Below are 17,199 nucleotides of genomic sequence, written 5' to 3' on the forward strand. Positions count from 1 at the left end.
TTTTTCTTTTTTTTTTTTTTTTTTTTTTCCTCTTTTTAACTCACTGCATTTCTTTTCATAACTGCCTTCCACTGATTTCGAGAAAATAAGAAAAATGTTTCTCTGGTGTAATTACACGTTTCCCTGAATTTTTATTTTGCTTTGAAACTGAGACTATTAATACACATAGAACTTCCAGAGCCAAGAAAGAGGACACACATGAACAGCCAGGCTAGAGTCTTATGGGCACTACATGTTGTGAATAATTCTTCCCAAAGATGAAATAGTAAGCTAGTCTCCTTGAGTAATTGTGACACTCAGCTTCCCTGCTTACCAGCTGTGTTTGGGCAAGTCCTTCTTTCCATTTCTGTTTCCTACCCTATAAGATGGGTTGTTGTGAGATTTAAACAAACACAGGCTTGTAAAGCATCCAGAACAATGCATGGGGCACTGTAAGTGCAGTGATAATTAGTACTGCTGTTATTTTCCCCTGAGTGGTAGGATGATAGCATCTCCTGGATTGTGTCAACCCCACATGCCAACAAAAGTTCTCCCCTTAACATCTTAGTGCAAGGGACAGATGGAACCACTGGTAGAACTCAAGCTTTAGGTGATGTCGTGACCCTTCCTCTGGGCTGTTAGAGGCTCCAAGCCTGCTTAACTCCATGGGTTGGTCACTAACTAGACACCCATTTTGTGGAAAAGATAATTTATCTTTTGTTTAGAATAATAATCTTCCAAAGAATCATTAGGTGATGTCTCCAGCTTTTTCAAGATTATTTTATTCAAACAGTTGGACCATTTAATCAGCTGTCAACTGTGTGATTGAACTAAAAACTCAGGGTGGCCCATGAAGATGCCCAGAGGGCACATGGTAGGCATGTGACCAGAGTATGGCAGGCATGTGGCTATGCTCAGCTGAGCAGCCCACCAGCAGGCAGGGGGCAGATGTCTAGTAGGTAAGGTTTGTCTTATTAGTAAGACAACAGTAAGAGAACCTCAGCCAATCAGTCAATCATTTTAGCTTTTTATTCCTTTGATAATCTAGACATGGAAGCTTTTCAGGACCCCAAACTGTGTTATTTTCACCACATATTTTTCCCATTCTTAAAATGCCATCATTTTAAGATTTGTTCATAAACCTGTCCTGGATTTTTGCTCTAGCTGAAAAAAATACAAAATGAAAGCTGGTGTCCTTTTTCCCATCTTCAATCAACACCAGCCTGAACCAAATATGTATAATTAGAAATGGATTTGAGTCATCGTAAAGTTCAGAGGATGGTACTCAGAGGAAGTGTAATTCCTTTTTTATCTCTAGAGGGCCAGGCTTGGCTTCTTCCATTCCCTTCAGGTTCTGAAGCTGTAATGTAGTCACACAGAAGATTGATGTCAGGAGTTGTGGAGAAAAGCTCATGAAAAACAACTTACACAACAGAGAAAAAGGAACACTACATCTTTGTTTAGAATAGACTCATTAGTAACACTAGTAGCTGGAGAACGTCTGGAGAGAGTGCACAGAGAGACAGTGCCCATTTGCATCTTGATGATGATGAATGGTACATAAGGAGAGTCCTGGGGATACTAAGTGCTGAGAATGTTCATAAACATGCTTCTCTCCATCTGATCATACCTAAAGAAACAAACATCACTCATAATTATGGTGCCATTAAATAAGAATTTTTATTTTAGACTTCAGTTTTTCCATTAGGTTTTTTTTTAAGTATAATTAAGAGAGTGTTATATTAGTTTCAGGTGTACAACATGCTTCAACAATCCTATACGTTACTCCATGCTCATTGTGGTAAGTGTAGTTACCATCTGTCACCAAATAGAGTTTCTACAGTCTCATTGACTATATTCCCTATGCTGCATTTTTCATCTCCATGACTTATTTGTTTTGTAATTGGAAGTTTGTACCTCTTAATCTCCTTTATCTATTTCACCCATCCCCTTTCTACCTCCCCTCTGACAACAGCCAGTTTGTTCTTTGTAAGAGTCTGTTTTTTGTTTATTTGTTTGTCTCTTTTTTCTTTGTTCATTTGCTTCTTAAATTCCACATATGACTGAAATCATGGTATTTGTCTTCATCTTACTTATTTCCCTTGCCATTAAACCTGCTAGATCCATCCATGTTGTTGCAAATGTCAAGATCTCATTCTTTTTGGGGCTGAGTAATATTCCATTTTTTATATATACTGCATCTTCTTTATTTATTCATCTATCAGTGGACACTTGGGTTACTTCCATATCTTGGCTACTGTAAACAATGCTGCAGTAAACATAGAAATGTATGTATCTTTTCAAATTAGTGTTTTTGTTTTCTTTGGGTAAATACCCAGCAGTGGAATTACTGGATCAAATGGTTGTTCTATTTTTAATTTTTTGAGGAACTTCCATACTGTTTTCCACAGTGGCTGTACCAATTTTCATTCCCACTAACAGTGCACAAGTCTTCCTTTTTCTCCACATCCTAGCCACACGTGTTATTTCTTGTGTTTTTGATTTTAGCCATTCTGACAGGTGTAAGGTGATATCTCGTACTTTTGATTTGCATTTCCCTGATGATTAGTGATACTGAACATCATTTCATGTATATGTTGGCCATTTATATGTCCTCTATGGAAAAATGTTCAGGTCCTCTGCCCATTTTTTAATCGGATTATTTGGGTTTTTTTAGTGTTGAGTTGTATTATAAGTTCCTTATGTATATTGGGTATTAACCCCTTATTGGATATATCATTTGCAAATATCTTCTCTCATTCAGTGGGCTCTTTTTGGTTTTTTGATGGTTTCCTTTGCTGGGCAAAAAGAGGTCTCAATAGTTTATTTTTACATTTGTCTCCCTTGCCTGTAGGATACATATCTAGAAAAATGTTTCCACTGCCAATGTAAAACAGATTACTGCCTATGCTTTCTTCTAGGAGTTTTATGGTTTCAGGTCTCAAATTAGGTCATGAAAGAAATTGAAGGACACAAACAAATGGAAGATATTTCATGATCATGGATTGGAAGAACCAATATTGCTAAAATGTTCATACTATCCAAAGCAATCTACAGATATAATACCATCCCTATCAAAATACAAACAACATTTTTCACAGAATGAGAACAAATAATATAAAACTTGTATGAAACACAAAAGATCCTGAATAGCCAAAGTAATCATGAAAAAGAAGAACCCTACAACCCAACAATTTCACTACTAGGTATTTATCCAAAAGATATAAAAATGCTGATTCGAAGGGGCACGTGCACCCCGACATTTATAACAGCACTATCAACAATAGCCAAATTATGGAAAGAGCCCAAATGTCCATGGACTGATGAATGGATAAAGAAGATGTGGTGTATATCTGTATACAATGGAATATTATTTGGTGATCAAAAAGAATTAAATCTTGCCATTTGCAACAACATGGATGGAATTAGAATGTATTATGCTAAGAAAAATAAGTCATTCAGAGAAAGACAAATATCATATGATTTCACTCATATGTGGAATTTAAGAAACAGATGAACATAGGGGAAGGGAAGGAGAAATAAGATAAAAAAAGAAAGGGAGGCAAACCATAAGAAACTCTTAAATACAAAGAACAATCTTAGGGTTGCTGGAGGGGTGCTGGGTGGGACGATGGGCCAAATGTGTGTTGGGCATTAAGGAGAGCACTTGCTGGGATGCACCCTGAGTGTTATATGTAAGTGATGAATCACTAAATTCTACTCCTGAGATGATTATTACACTGTATGTTAACTAACTTGGATTTAAACAATATAAAAAAAGAAAGAAATGAAAAAGAAAAACAAAATTGGAGTTATCACAATCCCAGATCATACTACCAAGCTGTAGTAATCAAAGCAGTATGGTACTGGCATAAAAATAGACACATAGATCAATGGAACAGAATAGAGAGCCCAGAAATAAACCAATGATTATACGGTCACTTAATCTATGGCAAAGGAAGCAAAAATACGCAATGTAGAAAAGACACTCTCTTCAATAAGTGGCACTGGAAAAACTAGACAGTTACATGAAAAAGAATGAAAATGAGCTGCTTTCTTACACCATACACAAAAATAAACTCAAAATGGATTAAAGATCTAAATATGAAACCAATTTTTCCACTAGCTTTTAAATAATTAGTTCACCAGATACCAAATTAAAATGTTTAATGGTGTACATTCCAAAACATGGTGTGTGTGTGTGTGTGTGTGTGTGTGTGTGTGTATATATAACATGCAGAGACCAGAAGTCAGAGCAACACTGAAAGTGTCTCAGGAGCATTATTGGACCTTGGGTTCTAATGGGTGAAGCCCCTTCCCAAAATGCAGCCCTTCCTTATGCCTTTGCACAAGAGCCATTAGTGACTTTATTCATTCCTTCCCCCTAAATACCTCTTGATCTGCTACCTAGGCAACTTGCTGTTACAACTGGAACAATATGGAATACCTAACACTTCCCTCTATAATATGACTTAAAATAGAAAAACAACAGTCAATACATATTGAGTACTGGTCTCTGTGCTCTGCTGCCCTGATCTGTCTGTCTTCAACAACCTTATTAAGTGGTTGTCATGAGAATAAGGTGGTGGCATTACCCTCCAGCAAAAGACCAGCAAGCATGCTGAAGTTGAGCAAGTTGCTTGTTACAAGGGAGAGCACACACTGTGGCAAAACAAGGGGAGTCTCAATAAGCAGGTTTTAGAAAGGGCTTATGGGATTAAGGCTTAGGTGATTCGGGGGAAGATTTTAGGAAGCAGGGATTTGCTCAAGATTGGATGGTATCATGAAGTAGGAGCAATTTTATGATTGGGTGTCTTAATAAATCTTATCTATATGGGAGAGGGAATCCAGTGAAGCTAAAACTAGAGTTGGTTTTGCTGGGCAAAACCATATGGGGGGATCTATGGTCCTTTTCATGGTTTGGACAGTGCTCATGTTTTTGTCTGTATCCAGACAAAACATTTGTTTTTGTTTTGTTGTTAGTGTACTAGAAATGGCTTATGTTTAACAGGAGAACACCAAGGCACAGCTGTAAGCACCAGGCCAGCTCCTTAAAACATCAAGGCCAAGCTGGCAGTCCCATGCTGGCTTCCAGATGTCAAGAGCTGCTATTATCTTTCTCAGGGGCATAAAGAGGTTGATGAGCTAGTCCAAAGTCATACAGCTCATGAGCAAAAGAACCATAATGTTAATACAACTCTGTCTGGTCTCTAAGCCCAAACATTTGACAAAGATTTGCTCTCGTTTTTCTTTCATGAAACATCTGCTTTCATCATCCTGGATTTCCCAGGGGAATCCAGCCAAGCTACCTGTCATATTCCATGGAGAACTGGAGTGAGTCTTGAAAACAACACTGTCCATTGACTTCAGTGAGACTCCAAGCCTGACCTAAACATGCTCTGCCTCAATTACAGCCTCTTGCCCTCCACCTTCCATGCCTCCATCAAGAGTCAGATTTTGTTCAAGTATTGACATTCACATTTAGAACCACCTCTAGCTGGTGATCTCCAGCCTGTCTCTCCAGACACTCAGTTTGACAGAAGTGTCCTGAGGTTGGTAGAGCAAGTGAACCCCTCTTTAAATAAAGAATTCCGTTTGAATGGAAGAAAGTACTAGGGAAGTTTCCCCAAGGATATAGGGGTGCAGACAGCCTCAGTCTGGTGATGCAGTGGAAAGAACAGACTAAGGAGTCAGAACAAACTGGGTCACAGGTGAGCTCTGCTACATATTAGAAAAGTGACCAGGGTCTCAGTGCTTTTATCTCTAACATTGAATAAGAACATCCACCTCAAAACATGGACTGCTCTCATAAAATACCAAATGTTCATACCTTCATGGTTTGGTCTGTATTCCCTGCCATAGTCTGTGCTCCAAGATCCCTGAGGATAGAGACCAAGTATGACTTGTTCTCTGCTGTAGCCTCAGACCTGTCGTGGTGCTTGGCTGGCAGAAGAAGATAGGGAGATGGAGGGGGAGATGTAGATGTAGTTGTAGTTGTAGATGGAGATGTAGTTGTAGATGGAGGTGTAGATGTAGTTGTAGATGGAGAGGGAGATGTAGATGTAGTTATAGTTGTAGATGGAGGTGTAGATGTAGTTGTAGTTGTAGTTGTAGATGGAGGTGTACATGTAGTTCTAGGTGTAGATGTAGTTGTAGATGCAGATGTAGATGGAGTTGTAGATGGAGTTGTACATGTAGTTGTAGATGTAGATGTAGTTGTAGTTGTAGATGTAGATGTAATTGTAGTTGTAGGTGTAGATGTAGTTGTAGATGGAGACGGAGATGTAGTTGGAGATGAATATGGAAGCGTAGATATAATTGTAGACCTGGTTGTGGATGTGGATGTAGATCTGGATGTGGATCTGTTTATAGACATGGATGTAAATATAGATACAGATATAATCAGGTCATGAATGTAATTAGCCTAGCACATACATTTTGACCACTGCTATGGGTCTGGAAAGCAACCATACACTCTTGCTGAACAGAAAATTAATAGTGTCCCATGTATGATAGAACTATCAGGATGTTTCCACATGCCAGTCTTTTACATTCTTTTAATTTTTTAAATATATTAATTTGATATTTGATAAAATTCATTTTCCTTAAGAAAGAATGACATTTTGGGGCACCTGGGTGGTTGCCAGTTAAGCATCCAACTTCGGCTCAGGTCGTGATCTCACGGTTTTGTGGGTTCAAGCCCCACTTCGGGTTCTGTGCTGACAGGTTGGATGGAGCCTAGAACCTGCTTCAGATTCTGTGTCTCCCTCTCTCTCTGCCCCTCCCCTGCTCCCACTCTGTCTGTCTGTCTGTCTCAAAAATAAATAAACATTAAAAAAAATTTTTTTGAAAAAACATTTCATTTATTCCCATTCATAAAGTAGCACTAACAGAGCTCTGTGACACTTGTTTTCCAAAGCTGACATCTAGTTGGTATTTTTTTTAAAAAAATGAGTACAGTTGACACACAATGTTACAATAGTTTCAGGTATACAACCTAGTGATTCAACTTCTCTATGTGTTATGCTATGCTCACCACAAGTGTAGCTGTCAGCTGTCCCAATACCATTGACTATATTCCCTATGCTGTGCCTTTTATTCCTGTGACTTAGTCTTTCCATAACTGGAAGCCTGTATCTCCCACTTCCCTTCACCCACTTTGCACAATCCCCAGCTCCCCTCCCCTCTGACAACCATCAGTTCTGTTTATACAGATCTGATTCTGCTTTTTGTTTGTTGGTTTATTCATTTGTTTTGTTTTTTAGATTTTACATGAGTGAGATCATATGGTATTTGTCTTTCTCTGCCTGACTTATTTCACTTAGCATAATACCCTCTAAGTCCATCCATGTTGTTTCAAATGACCCAATCTCATCCCTTTTATGGCTGTGTACTATTCCATTGTATATACATATGTACCTATATATGGTATCTATATATGATACCATATATCTATATATGATATATATGTATATATCATCTTTCTTTTCCATTCATCTATCAATGGATACAGGTTTTTTGTATATTTGAACTATTATAAATAATGCTGCAATAAACAGGGATGTCTGTACCTTTTCAAATTAGTGTTTTCACTTTCTGTGGGTAAGTACCAAGTAGTGGAATTACTGGATCATATGGTAGTTCTATTTTTAATTTTTTGAGGAACCTCCATACTGTTTCCCATGGTGGCTGCACCAATTTTCACTCCCACCAATAATACATGAAGGTTCCTTTTTTCCCTCATCCTCACCAACATTTATCTTTTCTTGTCTTTTTTTTAAATTTTATTTTAGCCATTCTGACCGGTGTAAGGTGATATCTTCTTGTGCTTTTGATTTTCACTTCCATGACGATTAGTGATGTTGAGCATCTCTTCATGTGTCTGTTGGCCATCTGTATATCTTCTTTGGAAAAATGTCTATTCAGGTCTTCTATCCACTTTTTATTTATTTTTATTTTTTAAATTTATTTTATTTATTTTGAGAAAGAGAGAGCACATGAGAAGGGCGAAAAGGGAGGAAGAGAGACAGAATCCCAAGAAGGCTCTGCACTGTGGGCACAGAGCCCGATGCAGGGCTCAAACCCACAAACCGTGAGATTACAACCTGAGCCAAGATCAAGAGTTTGATGCTCAACTGACTGAGCCACCCAGATGCCTCTGTCCATTTTTTAATTGGATTGTTTGTTTTCTTAGTATTGAGTTGTATAACTTCTTCATATATTTTGGATACCAACCCCTTGTCAGATATATCACTTACAAATACCTTCTCCCATTCAGTAATTTGTCTTTTTGTGTTGTAGATGGTTTCCTTCACTGTCTTTTTTTTTTTTAATGTTTTTATTTATTTTTGCGACAGAGAGAGACAGAACATGAGCAGGGGAGGGCCAGAGAGAGAGGGAGACACAGAATCGGAAGCAGGCTCCAGGCTCTGAGCTGTCAGCACAGAGCCCAACGCCGGGCTCGAACCCACAGACTGTGAGATCATGACCTGAGCCGAAGTCGGACGCTCAACCGAAGAGCCACCCAGGCGCCCCCACTGTCTTTTTATTTTGATGAGGTCCCAATAGTTTATTTTTCCTTTTGTTTTCCCTGCCTTAGGAGACATGTTGCTATAATCAATGTCAGAGAAATTATTGTCCGTGTTCTCTTCTAGGAGTTTTATGGTTTCAGGTCTCACATTTAGGTTTTTAATGCATTTTGAGTTTATTTTTCTGGATGGTGAAAGAAAATGGTCCAGTTTCATTCTTTTGCATGTAGTTTACCAGTTTTCCCAGAACCTTTTGTTGAAGAGACTGCCTTTTCCCCATTTTATATTCTTGCCTCTTCTTTCATATATTAATTGACCACAAAAGTGTGGGTTTTTTTCTGGGCTCTCTATTGTGTTCCATTGATCTCTGTGTCTGTTTTTGTGCCAGCACTATACTGTTTTGATTACTATAGCTTTGTAGTATATTTTAAAATATGAGATTGTGATAACATCTAGCTTTGTTCCTCTTTTTCAAGATTGCTTTGGCTATTCAGGGTCTTTTGGGTTCCGTGCAAATTTTAGTATTGCTTGTTCTTATTCTGTGAAAAATGCTCTTTGCATTTTGATAGGGATTGAATTGAACCTGTAGATTGCTTTGGGTAGTATGGACATTTTAACAATATTAATTCTTCCGGTCTACAAGCATAGCATATCCTTCCATTTGTTTGTGTCATCTTAAATTTCTTTCATCATAGTTTTATAGTTTTTAGAGTACAGGTCTTTCATCTCCTTGGTTAAGGCATTTTATTCTTTTGGGTGCACTTGCAAATGGTGTTGTTTTATCAATTTATTTTTCTGCTACGTTCTTATCAGAACATAAAAATGCTACCAATTTCTGGTATTAATTTTGCATGCTACAACTTTACTAAATTCATGTATTAGTTCTATTACTTTTTGGTGGAGTCTTTAGAGCTTTCTATGTATAGTATCATATCATCTGCAAATAATGACAGGTTAACTCTTCTTTACCAATATGGATGTCTTTTATTTCTTTTTCTTATCTAAATGCTATGGCTAGGGCTTCCAATACTATGTGGAATAAAAGTGGCAAGAGTGGATATATTCTTGCCTTGTTCCTGACCTTAGAGGAAAACCTCTTAGTTTTTCACCACTGAGTTTGATGTTAGGTGTGGGTTTTTCATATACAGCCTTCATTTTATGGAGGTATGTTTCCTGTACATCCTCTTTGTTGACATCTAGTTAGTAATTTAAACATTGGATAAATTATTTTTTTAATTTATTGAAAATTATAAATTCCCTGGAAACCCAATGACCAGAGCCTTAAATTTTTACTCTCAAGCTGGTTCCCCAGTGGGGTGACTTCTAAGGGAAGTTGGCCTCAAAGGTCTGGGCACTGAGTTCCATAGGCTCAGGCAAAGGTCACTATTCCCTCCACCTTCATGTAAGGCTGGAGGCTTTCACAAATGACCTGCATGTCCAGGTTTGAGACTTCAGTGGAGAAGTCCACATAAAGCTGGTACAACCGTGCTACTTTGTCACTGTCCTGCCTTAAACCTTTAGTCATTCTCTTGCCCCCATGGAGATCCTTCACCAGCCATTTACATCACACCATGGTCTCACTTCAGTGTACTCCTTTTCCTTGTGGTGTCCTTCTTCAGCTCTGTCCAGTGGCACCTTACTATTTTCTTACACCAATTTGTTCCAGCCACTGTGCTGTCCTTCTGCCACCCCACGATCATCTGCTAAAGGATCAAGCTCAAGACCAGTAAGGGCTGACCCAGAGAAGCAAGTGAAAATATCGTATTTCATACATCTGAAATAGCTATTCTGTTGTGACCATTCTGGCACCAAGTCTACCTACCACAAATGGTGTCTGAGGAGTGACTTCCTACCCTCACACTTGTGACTAAAGTGTCTGGAATCTGTTGGTGGCTAAAGTAAAATTGTACATGGATAAAGAATTTTGGCACCTCTTTTGTTTAATTCAAACAAATTTGTGCCCCTTTTAGAGCAAGAGTATATTAGAAGCATCCTTCTCAGGAGAAGCAGAAGAAAGCTAGATCTTGGTAGAACAGAAGCTAACACTGTTTGAGCCAGGCACTGAGATGAGTGTTTTACATGCATTTTGTTCCATTTATTCTTCATAGTGGTCATTTGATGTACATCCATTTACAGATGAGGTTAAGTGCCTTCTCATGGTGGAGTTAGTCTGTCTTCAGAGCCCGTTCCAGGAGATGACCTACTGTGTCATGTGTCATGATTAAGTCATATTGAGAGACCTCTCTCTCATTCACTTGCAGGGAAAGGCTATCAGAATTGCCATCCTGGCACCCTTCTAGATGTCAAATTTTATATTAGTACTTACCCAGATGCATCATGTCATATCATTAAAAAGTGGTTGTCTTTCTTCACAATTATGGGAAGCTCACAGTAGTGTTGTGACTACGTTTAATATCATTCTACATATCAGGACAGAATCAGTAGAGAATGACAGGGTGTGGGGAGGATGTGGTTTTGTTCCCCAACAACTACTATTTGCTTTAATCTGCCCCCAACCACAACAAAGGGGCATAACTTCCACTTGAAGACTAGCAGATATGTATTCCTGAGTAAAGAGGTGGACAGGGAAGCATGGCATTCTTATTCAGCCTTTGATCAGAGGTCTTCAAAAATACATGTTTGTCATGTGTGAACAAGTCACCTGAAAACACTGAAGGTCTGAGGTGGGAAAACCAAAGGATACCAATGAGATCCAAACATAGTAAAAAGAATAATGATCAATGAGTTCCCCTTTGGGTGAAAAATCAAATGATCCCCTAGATTTCTACTTTCAGTGGTATTCTGTCTTAGACTCCACTGGGACTTGGATAGTGTGCACCTGTTTAAGGCAGTCTGCATTCAAAAGACAAGCTCATGTTGGTCTCTGTGTCCCATGTTGGTAGGTGCAGGAAGCATGTCTAGAGGACAGTTAGTTCACTGACCAATGTAAGGCCTGCCACTGATACTGACCACTCAGCACCATGCTTGTGAAAATCTTCCGGGCGGGTCTCTGGGTGTGGCCATCGCCAGGTTTTCTGCTCCTTCGGTACCAGAAGAGAGATTCTTATTAAATTCATGTACTCAGGATCAGAAGGCATTGGGCTAACCTGGAGCTTGGGCTCCTGGATTCAGAAGGGAACTTGTTTTCATCTCTGACCACCATTTATTCATTTCCAAGGGCAGGCATTCATTCAATGAACATTTTCTAGGCAAGTATTATAATCCAGCACTGGAAAAAAAAAAACAAACTATGAACCTGATGTAGTCTCTTCAGAGACTGTAGAGTCACTTAGGAAAAACAGACACATAATTTGTTTTAATTATGATATAGTGTAAGACATGCCACATCAGAAATAGGCAACAGGTATAGTACTAGACAAAGCAGGCAATGGATTGGCCAGAAAAGGCTTCACAGAATTGATAGCAGGAGGTACCATGGACTGTGTTCTAGCCAGGTGCTAAGTGGGGTATTATCATAGTGGTTAGGCATGCAGCCTTCCGATTTGAAATCTCAGCTGTGTCATCTCCCAGGGAGCAAATTATCCAAGCTCAGTTTCCCCCTTGTAAAATGGGAATGGACACTGTATCTACCTGACCCACTTTCAGGAGGAAAGCCGATGAGGCACCGTGTATGTTTCCTAGAGCTTCCATAACAACTAGCCACAAACTTGGTGGCTTCCAAGAGCAGGAACGTACTTATTCAGTCACAGTTCTGGGGGCTAGAAGTGCGAAATCAAGGTGTTGGCAGAGCCCCGCTCTCCCGGAAGGCTCTAGGGGACAGTCTTTCCTCACCTCCTTCTAGCTTCTGGCTGTTGCTGGTAATGCTTTGTGTTCCTTGGCTTGTAGGTGTGTTACTCCAATCTCCGTCTTCACATAGCCCTCCCCCTGTGCGTCTGCCTGAATTTTCCTTTTTTTATAAGGGCACCAGTCATACTAGATTTAGGACCCACCATAATTCAGTATGACTTCATCTTGACTGCATCTGCAAAGACTGCATTTCCCAAGAAGGTCACATTCACAGATTCCGAGCGGAAATGAATTTGGGGGGAGGGAGCACTATTCAACCCAGTACACACACCAACTAAGCACTCCATCAACACTAGCTATCAAAATTATATTATTCTAACTGCATACCTTGGGAGACCCATATTGTCCTCATTGAACAATAAACTGAAATTTAAGAATTAAGTAATTTTCCCAAGGCTAGTCAACAAGCAAGTTGCAGGATTAAGATGCAAATGTGCCTCCACCGAATTTAAAACCAGGGAGGGTCACCAGCCACAATCCTACAGATACTGAGAGGAGCTCATCCTGACACACAGCACAAGTCCTTCTTCTCGAGGCAGCCTTGGCGGGATTGGTCAGGCAGTGCTACAGGGGATGAAGTTGGGCAGGAAATTGATGTCTTGAACCCGGAGAGGCAAGGCTGACTTTATGAGCCAAACCCCACCAGAGAATTTGGGGCCCTTGGATGTGCACTAACCTTGCCTGAGTCTGGCAGACGAAGAAGCATGTCAGGGAGGCCCTGGTCCTGAGGACAGCTCCTTACCCACACGGGAGGCAGATCTCAGATTCTCCCACCCACCGCCACCCCAGACAAAGAGCCTGGGTATTATACCTGCTGAACTAGAACAATGTGAAATGCAAAAGGCTCCCCAGGAGAAGATAAGGTGGCAGTGTTGATCTAACCCAAAAAGGTACAAAAGCGTGAGGGTCAGATGCAGAGCCGAATATTCCAGAGACCCTGTGGGCAAACAGCTGGGTGGGCTCAGTCCTCAACCTGGCACAAGATTAGCCATCATTAGTAGCTACACTAGACAATTTTTTGAAGCCTCTGAGATTGGAAAACACCTAAGAACATGTAAATCTTTCTGCCTCCTACCGCCAAGGCCTGGGGCTGAATATTGTACCCTAGCTCCCTCACCCTGTCTTCTGTCTCCACAGCACAGCCAAACGGCCCTTTTCAGTTCACACCCCGACCCTCCTTGCCTGCTTCCCCAGGATCTTCAGCATAAATGCCAAGCTGTTTATCCCAGTTCAAAGGCCCCTGAGGATCTGCCACCCCTGTCCCTACAGTGTTACCCTCTGCCATCAGAAAAAAATATCTCGGCACGCTTGGGTGGCTCAGTCCGTTAAGCTTCCCTCTGGCTCTTGGTTTTGGCCTCAGGTCATGGTCTCACAGGTCTCACAGCCCTGCACCGGGCTCCACACTGGCAGTGCAAAATTCTCTGGGATTTGCTTGGGATTCTCTCTCTCTCCTCTCTGCCCCTCCCCTGCTCATGTGCTCTCTCTCTCGCTCGCTCTCTCTCTCTCAAATAAATAAATAAATTTAAACAAAAAATGTCTACACGCTCACACACATACATGTTCTCTCCTAGCTCATTCAGCTTTAGCCACACAGCTCTGATTGTATCCCCACCAGCCTCAGTGCCTTTGCACATGCCTGATACACCCACCCTGCCCTATCTCCTCCCACTTTTTTTTTAAGTTTATTTATTTATTTTGAGAGAGAGCAAATATGGAAGGGGCAGAGAGGGATGGGGAGAGAGAGAGAATCCCAGCAGGCCCGGCATGGAGCCTGATGCAGGACTTGAGCCCATGAACCACGAGATCATGACCCGAGCCAATGCTTAAGTGACTGAACCACCTAAGCGCCCCATCTCCTCCCACTTTCTTAGCCTCTAATTGTCCTTCTGCTTGTCCATCCAATTCTAGGAATCTATACTGTGGAAATACTTCCACAGGTGCACAAAGATATATGTATAAGGATGCCCATTGCTTTATTTTTTGCACTAGAGAAAAAAGAGGGACAAGTCCATCAGCAGATTAAATAATGTGTGTGCATCTATTCTGTAGTCACTTTGGAGCTGGTGGAACAACTCCAGGAGGGTATAGATGAACAGGGAAATACCTCCATGACATACTGTATTAAGGAGTCTTAGGTGACGTCTTCTGTAATCCTGAGTAGAGTCCTCACTGGGGAGCTAGAGGAAGACATAGGAGGGGAGTCAGACTCAGGTCTCTAAAGGGCCCAGGCGTCCCTAGCACTGCCCTCCCTGGGCATGTGTCTTTGTGCTGTCTTTTATGACCCCGATTTTACTTTGTCACTTTCATTGACTAAATTGGAAATCATCTGTAACTCTTACAAAGTGATCCTAGACTCAGATGAAGCCAGTGCCGCTATGTTCCTGGGTGTATTGGACCAATTTTACTTTGTCACTTTCATTGACTAAATTGGAAATCATCTGTAACTTTTACAAAGTGATCCTAGACTCAGATGAAGCCAGTGCTGCTATGTTCCCGGGTGTATTGGACCAATTTTACTTTGTCACTTTCATTGACTAAATTGGAAATCATCTGTAACTCTTACAAAGTGATCCTAGACTCAGATGAAGCCAGTGCTGCTATGTTCCTGGGTGTATTGGATCAAGGGTCAGAAACCTGAATTTAAATTCTCAATCTCTTGCTGATAAGATCTCTCACTTGGGGCAAGTGTTTTTGCTTACCCTCGTGAGCTTCCCTTTCTTCTCTGGTCCCTTAGTTGCAAGGGTGTATTGGGATGTTCCTCCTGAGGCTTGTGCAGTGTTACTAAGAGTAACTAACAATTGTTAACCTATTTTTAGTGAGTTACAAGTCATGGACACTCTTCTGAGCCCTTTAATGGTACTGACCATTTTAAGCATCACAGCAGCTGTGTGGGATAAACACTATTAACCCAGTTTTATGGAAGAAGGAAACTGAGGCCCGGAGATGGTGAGTCTTGCCCAAAGTCACACAGCTAGAAAGCTGTGGAACTGGAGCCTAATTGCAGGCAGTCTGACTTCAGAATCCACGATGTCAACCGTTCCACGATGCTGCCATGAAAACCTGGGTGCCGCCGCACGATTTAAGGATTCGGACGCGAAAGTGTTTTAAGGGAATGAATCTGAAGAGCTGATGTAAAAATGGAAGTGAATATGGAAAACTTATCTATAAGACCCCAAATGCAAAAACGCAAGCCAAAGTTCTCCTGAAATATTGAAACCTTTTTATACCGTATCCCCTCCAGACACCGTAACATGCCTGTATCTACACACTTCTGTATAACAGCAGTGAGAGAAGGAGTCACTACAACTACATTCTTGTGCATTTTCTTTCTCTGAAAATAGCGCCACCCGTCGTACATGGCACCGATGCTTTCTATTTTAATTTCACAGATGAAAGAACTCGGTGTCATTTTCTACAACTGTAGCTGCCTGGTCCTGGATTTACAGAGGATATTCGCTCTGTATAGCTCATTAAAATTCAAGAGCAGAGTGCCCCAGACCTGGTCCAAGAGGCTCTATGGAGTCTATGACAACGAAAAGAAATTGCAGCTTCAGCTGAACGACACCAAATCTCAAGCATTTGTGTCGGTGAGTCATTGCCCTCTCGCTCCTCCTCTTCCTTCTTCCGAAGTTGGAATGTTCGAGTGTGATCTTGTGCTGGGCAAGCCTGAATTCTAAAGATCGGTTCTGTCCCACCCCTTGACGAGGTAAGATATACCCACTCTTTTCTGAAAGAAATTATTTTAATGTTTATTTACTTTTGAGAGAGAGAGAGAGACCAAATGCAAGCAAGGGAGGGGTGGAGAGAGAGGAGACACAGAATCCGAAGCAGGCTCCAGGCTCTGAGCTGTCAGCCCAGAGCCCGACGCGGGGCCCGAACTCACGAACTGTGAGATCATGACTTGAGTGGAAGTCGGAAGCTTAACCGACTGAGCCACCCAGGCGCCCCGAGATACACCCACTCTTACGCCTAATCATATGCTGTCCCTAGTGATAACAATAATGAATGTTAATATTCATCCCTAGTTCCTTATGCTTAGTGTTATCTAAATTGATCCCTCTGGCCATCTGTTAAGGTAGACCCAGCTTTGTAACCCTGTTACAGACAAAGGGATGAGGCTTATCTACTAGCACAAAGACCCTCATGGCAGGAGCCAAGACAGGCACCAGCTCCCAGGTCTCCTGAACCAGATCCTATTTTCCATGCCCTACTTCAGTGATTGTCAGACTTGTTTTCAGCAATAGAAACCTTTGATGAAAAAATCTGAGGCATGTTGGTGTGTAAAACAGATAAAAGCAGAACTGTACTTGATCGAGGCTGAGGGAGGAGGCCCAGAGGGCAGGGCACAGCTTCAGGCCTCTGACTACACTGAAAACCGCCACTCCCCACCTCCCACATCTACCACCCACTGCTGTCCCACTGGGTCACTGGGAATGGGCAATGTGAATATCTGTGCCTGCAACCCTGGTCCACCAAACTTTAAAAACTTAAGAACTGGCTGGGGATCCTGTTTAAGATGTAGATTTACATGGGGTGCCTGGGTGGCTCAGTTGGTTAAGTGTCCGACTCTTGGTTTGGGCTTAGGTCTTGATCTCACAGTTACTGAGACTGAGCCCTGCATCAGGCTCTGTGCTGACAGTGCTTGGAATTCTCTCTCCCCCTCTCTATTTGCCCCTCCCCTGCTTGTGCTGTCTCTATCTCTCTCAAAAATAAATAAACAATAAAATAATAAAATAAAATAAAATAAATAAAATGCAGATATGCAGCTTCCCACCATTGCCCAGGCCAGGATCTGATCCACTGGACCTGGGGTGAGACCTTAGAATTTTGATTTGAAACAGCCTTCTGAATTGATCCTGGGGCCTAGATAAATTTCTTAAGACCA

At 41.1% G+C, this 17,199-nt stretch overlaps 1 protein-coding gene across 1 annotated transcript in view; it reads left to right on the plus strand.

Annotated features, from left to right (window-relative positions):
- PLD5 (phospholipase D family member 5) overlaps nt 1-17,199 on the plus strand; it is a 381,286-nt gene that overhangs the window by 321,312 nt on the left and 42,775 nt on the right. Inside the window, exon 6 of the mRNA XM_049633853.1 lies at nt 15,704-15,901. Coding sequence (XP_049489810.1) covers nt 15,704-15,901 — 198 coding nt within the window. The remainder of the gene's footprint in view (nt 1-15,703; nt 15,902-17,199) is intronic.

This window comes from Panthera uncia, chromosome F1 (assembly GCF_023721935.1).
Source record: "Panthera uncia isolate 11264 chromosome F1, Puncia_PCG_1.0, whole genome shotgun sequence".
Lineage (NCBI taxonomy): Eukaryota > Metazoa > Chordata > Mammalia > Carnivora > Felidae > Panthera > Panthera uncia.